Below are 12,348 nucleotides of genomic sequence, written 5' to 3' on the forward strand. Positions count from 1 at the left end.
GCGAAAACATCGTACGAACTTGAAGCATGCACGCACTTAGCAGTAAAAGTACTGGATACCTAGGTACGCACTTCATTGAAGTTACAAGCTTAAGTACATATACCCGTCGTCTGGGCAAATGGAAAGCAGCAAGCGCTCGCCTCCGATGTGCTTTCCCAAAACGGGCCAAGCCCCCACACCTCACACCTTTCGGCTTTGCGACCTCACGAATTCTCCCGAGCTTTTTTTTCTCCCTCATACTGAGTATCCAAAATTAAAAAAACCCAAAAAAATCCCCATCAATTGCGCCCCGGCCAGCGATTCCCTGCCACCGAGACGAGCCTCCTCGAAACCCGCCGCTTCTCCCTAGAGCCGACCCGGTTTCCTCTCTCTCTCTCTCACCTCTCCGGTCCAACCGCCAGACTTCCTCACCAGCAGCCATCATGGCCCCCTCATCACTTGCTCGCCCCATGCTCCGCTCGCCGGCCCTGCGCCAGCTTGCCTTCCGCCGTTTCGAGAGCTCTGCCGCCGGCAAGGCCACCGATGCCGCCAAAGATGCTGCCAACAAGGCCAAGGAGTACCAGGCAAAGGCTGCGCAGGGCCTGTCGCGCGTCGCGGGCGCCGCTGGCCCTGCCATTGCCGGCGCTGCTCGCGGTCTCACCAACGCGCTCGGCAAGGTCGGTGGACGCACCGGCAAGCTCATCAGCTTCGTTGAGAGTACGTGGCGCAGCTGTCCCTGCCCAACCCCGCGCATTTTGCTGACCCGTGTTTGAATCTGCAGAGCAAACCCCCCAGGCCGTCTACTACGGCAAGGTCGCCATCGAGACTGGCAAGATTGTCTTCCACGCCCAGAAGATGAGCCCTCCGTAAGCGACCCGTTTCTATACATGCCCGAGTGGTGACACTAACCATTCGACCTGTAGCTCCGTTGCCACCTTCCAGACCTTCTACCAGTCCCTGTGGCAATCCATCCAGAGCGGTGCCATCCTCAGGTCTCCCCAGAACCTCCTCCAGCAGGCCCGCAGCCTGACTCCTGGCCAGCTCGTTGCTGGTGGTGTCATCTTCGCTGAGACCCTGGGATTCTTCACTGTTGGCGAGATGATTGGCCGATTCAAGCTGATTGGCTACCGCGGAGAGACCGCTTCGCACCACTAAACGTGTCTGCGAATCTCCAATTCCTTTTCCTCTTTTTAAAGGAGGCCAAAAATATACAGGCATCAATGATTCAAGCCTGGCCCCACTCGGTCAAGCTTGGTTGATGCTCGGAACATGAGAAGTGTCCGTGGTAGAAGGAGAAAAAAAAATATGGAGAGTGAAAGAGGAGAGATGGCAAGCACGCACGCAACACACGCATACCATATAGGAAAAAACACGAAAAACGGCATGTACGGATAGACAAAGCGGATCGGAATAGAGGAAAACATGGTCAGGTGTGACAACCCCTGACTGATGAAGCAAGGGATATCTGGTGTGACCAATTGGTGGGCAAAAGAAGAAGAAAAAAAAGTGAGAGAATGCGTGGCGGGCAAGACGAGGCGAGACTCAGGAGGGATTAGGAAGGGGTCTTGGGCTTGGACATTTTGGAGAATCCCTCTTTTGCCTCGAGTGTATACGTGTGAGCAACCTGGTTTTTGACTTTTTTTTTTTTTGTAACACCCCTTTTGTCACGCATACACCCACACACCATGTACATCAGAGACTTGCTTGATGCCATAGCAGCAGAAGCAGCTACTTAATCCATGACGAATTCTTCGGATGGTCAAGACCAACCTCTCTGGGCACCCCCGTCAAACCGGCTGTCGGCTAGCAACCTTGCGTCAACTGACATGTAACATCGGTGCAACCTCGTGGCTGTATGGGCTTGAGCCGACTGGTCGTAATTCTTCCTTTTGCCGGCTTTTTGCTTTGTCGAGAGACACTTCATCTCGGAATGCCTTTGTCCGCGCGAATCGCGAGTTGCCCTGCTCGTGTGTTGTGAGCTGTCAACACTAATATGGACAGAGTAGTAGTAGTAGTAGTAGTAGTTGGTTTTTTGAGTCCCCCCTTGCCCCCTCCCCGGTCACTGCGATACCCTTTGCCGACGAGTCGTATTCTTTGGCTCGCCCCTGATGAAAGTTCCAGTGCATGTACATGTATATGAATGCTTCACGTCTGTCGCGACTTGGTACCAAAAGAACGCACAGAATGGAACAACCACCATTTTCCTTGTAAAAATGCTGAATCAGTAGACGCCACTTCTGCCTCATTTCCCACTTTGCCATCCCCCCATGAAGCCGTTTCCTCCTCTTCTCTCTCTCTCTCTCTTTTTTTTCCCTTCATCTTTTTTCTCCCTGTCTGCTCGCATACCCATCCCCTGTCTCTGTGGAAATAGCGGATCTGCCCCATACGGGGCCGCATCTCCCAACCTTTCCTTTTTTCTTTCTTTTTTTCGACTAAACCTCGTTAGATGTACTGTACCTAAGATGCTGTAGAAGTAGATTGTACAAGCCAAGATACAAGACAAGGAGGGAAATGGGGTTTCTATGTTTTGCTGCAATGGAGATTCTTTCCCAGGTGGAATGTCCATCTTACAGCCTCGTTCGTTTTGCTCACCACGTGCCAAGGATACAGGGGTCACCCAACAACATCAACATAACTCTGGACGGAGAATCCAAAGAATCCAAAGAATCCAATCGACCATTCAAAAGCACAAACTACATAACATTGCCCCGTAACACCAACCATCGCGTAACCCCCCAGCTCTTCATAATGGCCCTTCCTGTAGGGCACGGATGCACCCTCAAGCATCACATCCGTTGGCTTCATTTAGTACCTTTGTTTCCCGCTCGTCTAAATCCGTACATTTTACCATTATCCCTCTCCCCTTCTTTCGTAGAAAACATATACCGTACACTAGAAATTAAAGGGAAAAAGAAAAAGAAAAAGAAAAAGAAAGAAAAAAAAAAACAATGAAAGCCGCACAAGAAAAAGAAATGCTGGACAATCCCCTCCTCTCCCCCTTCTCGAAAACATCTAGGCAATGAAGGGGAAACGTTGTAAATGAGCAAGAGGTATCATGTCAACTCTAGGCTGTTAACCCCAAAACGCTAAATTTCGCGAAATCATTGTGCCATCAATCAGAAGAATGCTCTTAATATCGTGATATCCGCCAACTGTCATAGCCGGAAGATGAAGCTGTCAAGGGTTTTAGCCCTTGACATATTTCTTGTTCTCATATAGACCCTTTGTCTATACTTTTGCGTAATGGCGATGCATAATTGACCCTCTGGTGTCGTCATCAATGGGTCATTTCATCAAGTATAAACACACCCTTCACCGCGATAGCAACCGCGGTATCTAGGGCTGTGGCCTCTCTAGACGTTTGCAGGCGCCGATACAGGCGCCAGTGCCTCTTGCTGAGGGGGCTGTGGCCTTCCACCCGGTTTCCTGGCTGTCCAGATATGTCTGTATGCGGATCAATAACAGCCCTGGTGGCAACGTCATAGGGGTAGCGACTTACAGGGTGCAGTAGGCGTGATAGCGCAGAATGCATATCTCCTTCTTGACTCTACTACAGAGGTCCAGAACATCCTCCTTGGTCATACCAAGTTTCTCAATCATAGGCATCATGCTCATGGCCTCGAGACCTAGGCTGAGGGCGAGATTGAACCAGCGAGCAGACTCTCGGGGAAGGCGCTCGGGAGACCACGGATTCACGTAGCACCGCATAGTAGTTTCGGTAAATTCGGTGAAACCAGCAGCCTCCATCATGTCTTGGGCGTCTTCACACGATACTGTGACGCTACGGTGGTATCGACGCATGGCGCGCTGGAATAGGTGAGCCCACTCGCGCAGAGCCGAATGCGTTGGGATATTTTCGTCCTCCCACTGTGGTGTCCAGTCTACCTCCAGGTGCTCGATATATCCCCCAGGGACCAAGTGCCTATACCATAAGTCAGACATGAACAAGCCGCGACATATAGAGTTCCTCACTCAAAGACTTTGCGGTAAATAGCAGGCCAATTGTTGTCCTTTATGCTGCCGTAGAGTAATCTAAGATGGATCAAGTCGCAGTCCCGAAGCAGTGGTTCCCACGAAGGTTCTTCAATGTCAAACTGCATGGTAGTTACGCCTCGAGGAATGCTGTTGGCAATGCATTAGATTGTTGACAAAATCAAGACTTTCTGAATGGCAACTTACAGAGCTGGCTGAATCTGGTTGAGATCGACGGCCAGGACTTGGGCATCCGTGGCGAACCTGGATAGTGTGAGCATGGTAATTCAGTCGGCTTAGACCATTCCACATGATGAAACTCACTCTTCTACAAGATTGAATGCCCAGATGCCCGTGCCTGTTCCAAGATCCATAATCTTAGGCCGTCCCTCTTTGTCAAGGGGAGTCTCAGTGATGCGATCTTCTCTTGCCACCATAAAGAATTTGTGAAAGATATCTAGCCTATTGAGCTCCTCCTAGACGATATTGTCAGAATCAATATGTGGGGTACCGACACCAAGCGGAGACAAACCTTGTCAATTGGGAAAAGGTACTTCCCAATCTTCCAAGAACCATAAAAGCGGCCATGTTCCCAATATCCGGCCTGTAGAACTCGCTCCTCAGGTTCATTCGCCGGCTCACTGACCGGATCCCCAACAGTTAGTCGCAGATTTGTGGGCGAAGGCGGGGCAACAATAGCTGGGGAGGGTGGAACACACCCATTTCGAGTGTTGAGAGACATGGCGACTGTGTGATGAGTCCTTTGGGAGTTCGTGCGGGCAAGGGTGGCGATACAGGTCCTGAGAAATGGAGTCGGCGGGATCCAGGGAAGTATTCCAGAGTCCAGGGGAGGGTAATGGGCAACGGAAGCGTTAGTAAATTACAGATAGATGTGATAGGCCGGCCAGTTGAAATATTATCCAGCTATAACGAATCATTAGTAAAGGATCATTATTGGAAAGATTAATTGCTAGGAAAAAACTTGCGACCTCGGCCTGATGAGCATACTAAAGCTTCAGGCTGACCCAAGAAATATGCAACGTGTGAAATCCCAGACGTCACCCAGCCGTCGGCAGGATGTAGCAGAAATCAACAGGATGATGTGGGAAAGAGGAAAACGTGAAGACTTGACATTAGGAGATGCTTCGCACTTAAAGGGAAAGCAGTAAGATGTATACAATAGGGTAAGAGAATGGAGCGAATAGTCATCTGCCGATGATTGGCTACCGATGAAAAATTCATGCCGGCTGGGCACAGCACTCACGCCCGGGCCGGACACAAATGGCATGCATGGCGCCTTTCAACACGCATGACGATAGTGGGACATGATGAACAAATAAATCAAGTAGGATATAGAACCGAGCAGGCGGGCGGGATGGTGTAGGGCAACCAGAAGTACAACGAAGATGGATGGCGACTTACATGAAGAAATTCAACTGGTCGAAATCCCAAGGATGTGACACGGATACAGATGTATGTGACACGAGAGTGAGCCGCGCAGATGCCGTAGGATAGAATAAGCGATGATTCGACTTGGAGGCGTAATCTGTTTTGGGATGCCGCTGGGTTGGACACTGACGGGGCTCCTTGGATGAGCTTGAGGATCTCAGCTCCGGTCACCTCAGGCACCTTTGTCACCAGGTTGTAGCAACGACAATCGGCGGCAAACAAGGGCAAACAGAGGCGCAAGCCGAAGTGGAAACGGAACGGTCTTTAATGGCGGAGAAGCTCCGTTTGGAAGACACAAGCGAATGACGTTGAAGAGAGCGGAGAAGAGCGGTATCGAAAGTATCACGACTCCAAGGTTGAGGTCGGATTTGTCGTTCGGCAAACAGGAGAGCAGGAGAGGGGGAGGACGGCTAGCCCTTTAAGACTGGCGCGAAACCCGGGTCCGGAGTGGACCAACAAGGACGGTTTGGCCGAGTCGACGGAGGCCGAATTGAGAATCGACAGATGGTCGTTGTGAGCCGTTGGTCAATGGCGAGTGTCGCGAGGTCCTAGGGCTCTTTGGGGTTTGGTGGATTGACGCGAGCCCAGGATGAATGGCCTGCCTCCCCTACTAGCAAGCAAAGACGAGGCAAGGGCTCTAGTGAAATTTTGGGCTTCGGTTTTCCCCCCCCTTCCTCGCTCTTGGGTCGACGGCCACCAACACAGGCCGGCGTGTGGTATAATTGGGACAGCAAGGCGCGAGAGAAAGGAGCGATTGTGCCGAGCTGGTGTCTGGCGTGGCGGGCAAACAAGGGAGAGGGACACAGCGAAGGATGGGGAGCAGAGAGTGAGCGACAGAAGGACTGAGAGGGAGAAAAGGAGAGAAAGAGAGAGAGAGAGAGAGGCGAATGGCAAATGGTATCCCGAGAAGCTGGGACGGCAAGCAAAGGAGTGCGAATAACAACGGTCTGAATGCCTCGACAGACACAAGATGATTTGCTGGATCGGTTTGGCGCTAGAGCAAAACAGCTCCGAAGCCAGAGTGGAGGGAGGCTAGACGAAGACGCGGTGGGCAGGTTTTTGGTGGCCTGCCAGGGCGGCTCTTCTTCAGTCTTCCTTGGTCTTCCCTGGTCTGGTGTCTCGGACTCGCTGGCGGGGATGGTGGTGATGATTGAGACTCAGGTGGTTCAGTACAGTGTGATTCGGCTCTGGCTCCCACTCTCGCACTCACACAGGCTCTGGCTCTCTCGCTCAAGCACAAGCACAGGCGCGAGCACGGGCATGGAGATGACGGGACGAAGCAGAGCAGACGCAGAGAAAAGCAGAGCTGGGCAAAGACGTGAAAGTCAGGACATGGGCACCAGTCCCAGTGTTACCAGGAAAGCAATTAGGTGGTGTGGCGCGTGGATCCAGAAGCACCCAGATGCAGGCGCCGGGCCTGGCTTGGCTTACTTTCCAGTTGGTACAAGCGGTGGATGTACAGCTACGGCCGCCGGCGCCTGTGCTAGTACCGGTACCTTTTTCCCTTTTCCCTGCACAGGTTTGCTCTTGAGTCTCTCTAGAAGGCCATCCCTGCCACTAAGTCCGTCCCGTGCGGCCCTCCCAGTCTGTCTGGCCACTGCCGCAGTCCATCTCATCTTCTCGGGCCGCTCTAGCCACTGCCAGTGCTTGTCTCTACTAAGTACATGCTCGGCCTTAATCCTCCGCAGCAGCCGGGGAAATCCCATGCCAGAGCGGGCTTGCCCATGCCGGCAGGATGATGGGCATTTGGGATCGCGGAGCCTGTGGCTGCTCTCCCGCGGCGGCTTGCCAAGGACATACGTAGTATATACTGTGTACTTACAGTATCGAACGTACATATCCATAGGTACCTACCTATGATTCCTGACATCAGTGTCAATTAGGCACAGCAGGATAGGTAGGCACAAGCACCGCAGCTCTTGCCAGCACTTTTTTAGAGGCTCAAGGCGAGGGCCTAGCAATGCACCCACGGCCAGGTGGTAGTACAGACTGCAACGTACTTGTACAAAAGCAAGCTCAGCAAATGCGTTGATGACCAACACCCAACAGCCCCAACGACGCCAGGCCATCCCCCGGCCGCTCTGTTGGACGTCCTTGCATGGATTTGCAGCAAATGATATCGATACAAGACACACACACTCACACACTGGCCGCTCGCCACGCAGGCAGTTGGATGCAGCATCGTATCTTACCGTCCAGCGTTGCGGTGCTTGGCAGCTGTACGAATAAGTAGCATGTAAGCCTCGCACGTTTTGCCTTAGGTAGTAGTCGACATCTTACTAAGTCGATAGGTAACATACCTGTACATACCTACCTAACCTCAGACCTGACACACGCATGTGGGCGGGCATTATTACATACAGCCCAGCTTCTTGATCGATTGCCTCTTTCAACGCCGCCGGCCCAGGCGCCAACGCTGATTCGACTAGTGGCGTCTGCATCGCCGGCTCCGTAAGTGCGCATGCTCCTGCAGGTCCTGGCCACTGCAACTGGGCTTCACCACACCCTTTCCTGTCGGGTCCTTTTCATTTCACTGCGCTGCACCTCAATCTGCCTTGGCTTTTTGAAAAGTCTTGCCAGCCATCATTCCGCAGCGCCGGAAGCCTCTCCCAGCCGCACCTCAAACTTTGCAACTGCCCCACGCCCCCGTTCCCCACGCTCAGGCTCAGGCTCGGCCCACCTGCCAGCATGTGTACTCGCGCTGCACTGTACATAGTACGAGTGCTTGTAACTTGCATCGGGTGGTCGAGGTACCCGGTACCTGTACTCGCGAGTGGCTCGTGTACTTGTACGGGCCCTGCAAGTGGCGCGGGTGTGCATGTACTACGACTAGGTACTAAGGGACGTATCCACAGCTCGTACCCTGCCCTGGGGCCTGGGGATCCTCTCCTGTGCTCTGCCCAATCCTACGTAATCCCATGCCTGCGGCTGACCCTTCTTAGTGCCCGCTGCTAGGGGAGGGTGTATCAGATCAATGCGCTGCGCTGCTGCTCGGTGCAGTGAGCCAGGGGACATGCGCCAGCCCTGTCTGTCATCAATGCTTGAGGGCCTCGCGGCAGCTTTAGACGAGCTTGTTAGTGCAAGATCGCTGGCTGGCAGTCATACTCGTGCTTGTCCTTGTCCTTGTCCTCCATCCATGTCTGCAAGACTTTCCGCGGTGCTGGACGATGCCTCTTTGTGCCTGCACTCGCATAACATCAAATCCATGCAACGATTTACAGTACAGCGCCAACGACTCGGCCTACAGTGCAGTAGACCGCTGGTGTGGTGACTGGACTCTTTGGTGGCCCGACGCTCTGCTTGGTCTTGCTCTTGCTCTTGCGGGCCCACCCTGCCGATATTGATGCTTGTACGTACAGGTAAAATTTCGACGCTGCCTGGAGTTATTCCCCGTCAAGGGCCAAGGACACCCATGGACCAACAGACAAAATGCAACCCTGAGCTTTGAGCCCAGTCCTCTCGCTGCGGTGCCGGGATCGACCTGACGGCCATCGGCGACCCTGCTTGGTAGGGCAAGTTGACGTCTTTGCCCTCGGTACAGACGGAGTCAATGCTACCTCCTGGTAGACCTTGCTCTTGGTACCTCCATATGATGCTCCGTACAGTACACGTACGAGTGTAAAGATGAAGATGAGATCTCGAGCTGCGAGTTGATTCATTATTTATCACTCGTTCTTTGTAGCGGCAAAGCAGAGGCGGAACAAGCTTCTGTCGCGGGCTGCATCGTGCGCTGAATCCGATGGCTTGGTTCCAGCGGATTCCTATGCGGCTCCAGTCCAGTCCTTTTGGCTCCCGCGCCTTACTTGGGTGTACATCAAGGCGCATTGAGGTCCTTCTTGGGGAGTGTGGCCAAGTGCCTATCTATCTGTCCAAGCTATCAATCTCTAACATCCAATGTTTCCATTCATTAGGTCGTCAAGTTTTATGTTGGCCTTGCTTATACGGAATACTTGACCAGCATATGCTCTACCTAAGGTACCTAGGAGTGGTCTTAAAGGACGCAGAGTGGCTTAGGACTTGTTGGCGCGACATCACAAGACGAAATAAAGAAAACAACTTAGGACTACGGAGCCGAGAAATGAGCAAAAGCATTTGATCCATTCAGCTTGCATTGGGTGCTGTAGGGCGCCGGATTGGTCGCTAGCCTGCATTGACGCCGCAATTTGCTCATGGTCTTGGGGGGATCGGTACAAGCATCGCTCCCAGGGATGGATGGGATGGATGGGATGTGGCCGGTGTTGACGGAGAATGCCTGCAATGCTACCCGCTGTGCCCAGAGACATGAGATGAGTCCTGGTGCGAACAGCAAGGCGCCCTGTGCAAAATACAGCATCGTCAAATCCTCGTGCCAGACCGGACGGATACTCTGTGTTTTTCCCTCTTGTAGGACATGCTCAGCAGATGCTATTTGCGCTGTCCCGGCGCGACCCGCCCGAGGCCCCACTTGAGACGGGCAAAGCGCAATGCAATTCAACCAACAGCAAATGATGAGCACCACGCCAGAGAGACGCTGTGATTGATGATGCATTGGCCCTATAAACCCATCGACAAGTGGTTCAAACACCCCTCCAAGGTCCCTCGTATACATCCCTTTTTTGGCGACAGACCATAGTACGAAGAATACTAGCACATACTTCTCAGCAGCTTAGTACTAGGTAAGGTACCCAGTCATTGTACCCCGTGCTAAAGACTGGCTTCCTACTGACGGCATGGGGTTACCAAGGATGCAAGTGGCTGGTTAGTTCCCAAGCCGTCCGAGTGCACTCTCGTCGACGGCGACTTTTACTACAAGGGCTAGAGATTCTCATGGCGCTGGTCTGATTGCATCCATGGCTGTGACCTTCCTCATCGCAAGGTCTATCCACAACAGATACCGTAGAATGCCAGGCCTCTAGTCCCAAGGTCGCATTGCCGGAGTGCGGTGTAGGGAACACACCGGCATCCGTGCGTTATGCCTGCTCAAAAAACCACCAGTATTCACACCGCAACACGGATGTCGTCACCACCTCATACGAGTGCTCCGGTAGGCTAGACGATTTCTCTGCTTCTCAAGTGGGATCTGGGGATTTCTACTACTGTAATGGGATGTGTTAGGCTACTTGTAACACCACCCCCATTTCCGTGGGTGGTAGATATACCCTCCTCCCTGCCTCCGGTCTGCCTACCTACCTAGCCGGCATCAAGATGTAAATGGCCTGAGCTGCACGCCTCCCTCTCTATATCAGTACAGTGCAACTGCATCAGGACCAATTCGCCCGGCCATATGACTGCCACCAGATTTTTCTGAATTAGGACCACTGGAGGGCTTTAGACATCGTTGCTCAATGAGTGGCTCTACGCCGCCCGCGTGTTTCCCATTGTGCTATTCTACAGACTAGCCTCAAGTGAACCAACCTGCATTACCCGGGAACTTGAGAAACCACGTCATAAAATTTCTAGTCCAGACACCAATGTCGGCATTTTTGAGGACAGGAAGTCACCCCATCCGTAAGTGTAAGTTGTTCTCCGTAGAGGTAGGCACTTACAATAAACCCTCAGACTAACTGCTGGCTTAATGCTGCTCTAAGAGGTAGGCGGTGTCAAAGCCATTGATATTTGGTCGTACCTTCTCTCAGACTCTTTCCATCTTCTCTGCCTCATCTCTTGCTCCATCTTCATCCCTCAACTCAACTCGTTTCACCCCCAGCGGCAGTGCTGTATCTGCGATGCAGCCCTGGACTTTGCGCCTCGGCCAGTTTCACACCTCCAGTGAGAAAACACGCCCCAGATTGTGGCTGCATAATGGCACAACGAGTAGTCCGCTCCGAGGATACCGCAACAACATTCGAGCCTCTGCGAAATCCGCCGCCTCACATCATGGCCTCAATATCCTGGAACCAACAAGCTCCACGGTAGTCATGACAACCTGCGCCTGTGAATGGCTGGGTCGCTCTCCAAGTGGTGCAGGCGGGGCTGTTCGATAGATACGATGTAACAGCGACCACTATAGAGAGCCACCACCACAAATTTTAACCAGCAAACTTGACCCTCGAGGGAACTTGTGGGAGCTAATTTGCATATTCTACCCACGATCTCAGCACTATCCCAGCATGGCCTACTTGTGCTCTCGCCTCAGCAATGATGCAACTCTACATACCCATTCAAGACATCGTGCGCAGTGCCATTGGGAGGCTCGCAGCAGTCCTTCTGGGATCTGCCCCTGGAATCGGCTAGTCGCATGACACCCCATGCCATTCTGTGCCATGATGTTTCCAAGCCTCGCCCACCCGTGGCACTATTAACGCCTGGTTAAAAGGCTCTTTTGGGGAAAGGCGCTTCAAATGGTAGCCACTTTTAAGTCCTTGCCGACTCGAATATCTTTGGGTAACTCAGAGCGTCGTATTGCCCAAAGGAGGGGCCACTGGACACACCAGGACGCTCCATACGAGTAGGAGGGCGGAGCTAGTATCCTTTAGCCAAACGCATAAAGTCCAAGAACCAACAACACACCATCTCCATCACGACGAGGTCTTCGCCGAACCGAAACACGCTCTCCCAGCTCTCATTTGTTTGTCTTCTCACCTTGGACCTGTCCCCGTGTGTTACCTGTCACTTCTTTACTATTTCTCGCTCCCCCTTTTCATCATTTGCCTTTAGTGCTGAATCGGAAACGCTCAAACCCTTGCCAACTCCCTCCCAATCCTTGGACAGTCTGGAGTTCAGGTTGCCGTTTACGATCCCGGTTCGCATTGATTAGCACTTCCTTCCCACTAACAACACTCTCGAAAACACTGCTCTGGATGCTCAACGCTGAATGTTGGACTCTGGATTTACGGATTGGCGTCCTACAAAAATTACCGCTTCGCCTACTGGTTTTACCCTCTAGTCGGGAGTGGTGCCAATTAAGCATCCCTGAACCCTGTCCATAATGTTTCATTCGCTGCACTAAATGCTGCAGAATCGACTTCC

At 52.6% G+C, this 12,348-nt stretch overlaps 3 protein-coding genes across 3 annotated transcripts; 1 reads left to right on the forward strand and 2 right to left on the reverse strand.

Annotated features, from left to right (window-relative positions):
* Positions 1-247: 247 nt before the first annotated feature.
* Positions 248-1,734, forward strand: TRIVIDRAFT_85103 (uncharacterized protein; the record flags this gene model as incomplete). The annotated part of the gene is made up of 3 exons (XM_014104054.1): positions 248-696; positions 761-845; positions 903-1,734. 3 exons carry the CDS (start codon positions 423-425, stop codon positions 1,132-1,134), a joined length of 591 nt encoding a protein of 196 aa, XP_013959529.1.
* A 1,740-nt stretch (positions 1,735-3,474) lies between these two features.
* On the reverse strand, positions 3,475-4,693 carry TRIVIDRAFT_31676 (uncharacterized protein; the record flags this gene model as incomplete). The annotated part of the gene is made up of 4 exons (XM_014104055.1): positions 3,475-3,901; positions 4,159-4,215; positions 4,276-4,427; positions 4,484-4,693. 4 exons carry the CDS (start codon positions 4,691-4,693, stop codon positions 3,475-3,477), a joined length of 846 nt encoding a protein of 281 aa, XP_013959530.1.
* A 2,337-nt stretch (positions 4,694-7,030) lies between these two features.
* On the reverse strand, positions 7,031-7,751 carry TRIVIDRAFT_62012 (uncharacterized protein; the record flags this gene model as incomplete). Its single annotated transcript, XM_014104056.1, has 5 exons — positions 7,031-7,184; positions 7,223-7,254; positions 7,401-7,493; positions 7,593-7,617; positions 7,711-7,751. The coding sequence occupies 5 exons, from the start codon at positions 7,749-7,751 to the stop codon at positions 7,031-7,033; spliced, it is 345 nt and encodes a 114-aa protein (XP_013959531.1).
* Between the last annotated feature and the right edge of the window lie 4,597 nt (positions 7,752-12,348).

The sequence above is a fragment of the Trichoderma virens genome, assembly GCF_000170995.1.
Source record: "Trichoderma virens Gv29-8 chromosome Unknown TRIVIscaffold_3, whole genome shotgun sequence".
NCBI classification, from domain to species: domain Eukaryota; kingdom Fungi; phylum Ascomycota; class Sordariomycetes; order Hypocreales; family Hypocreaceae; genus Trichoderma; species Trichoderma virens.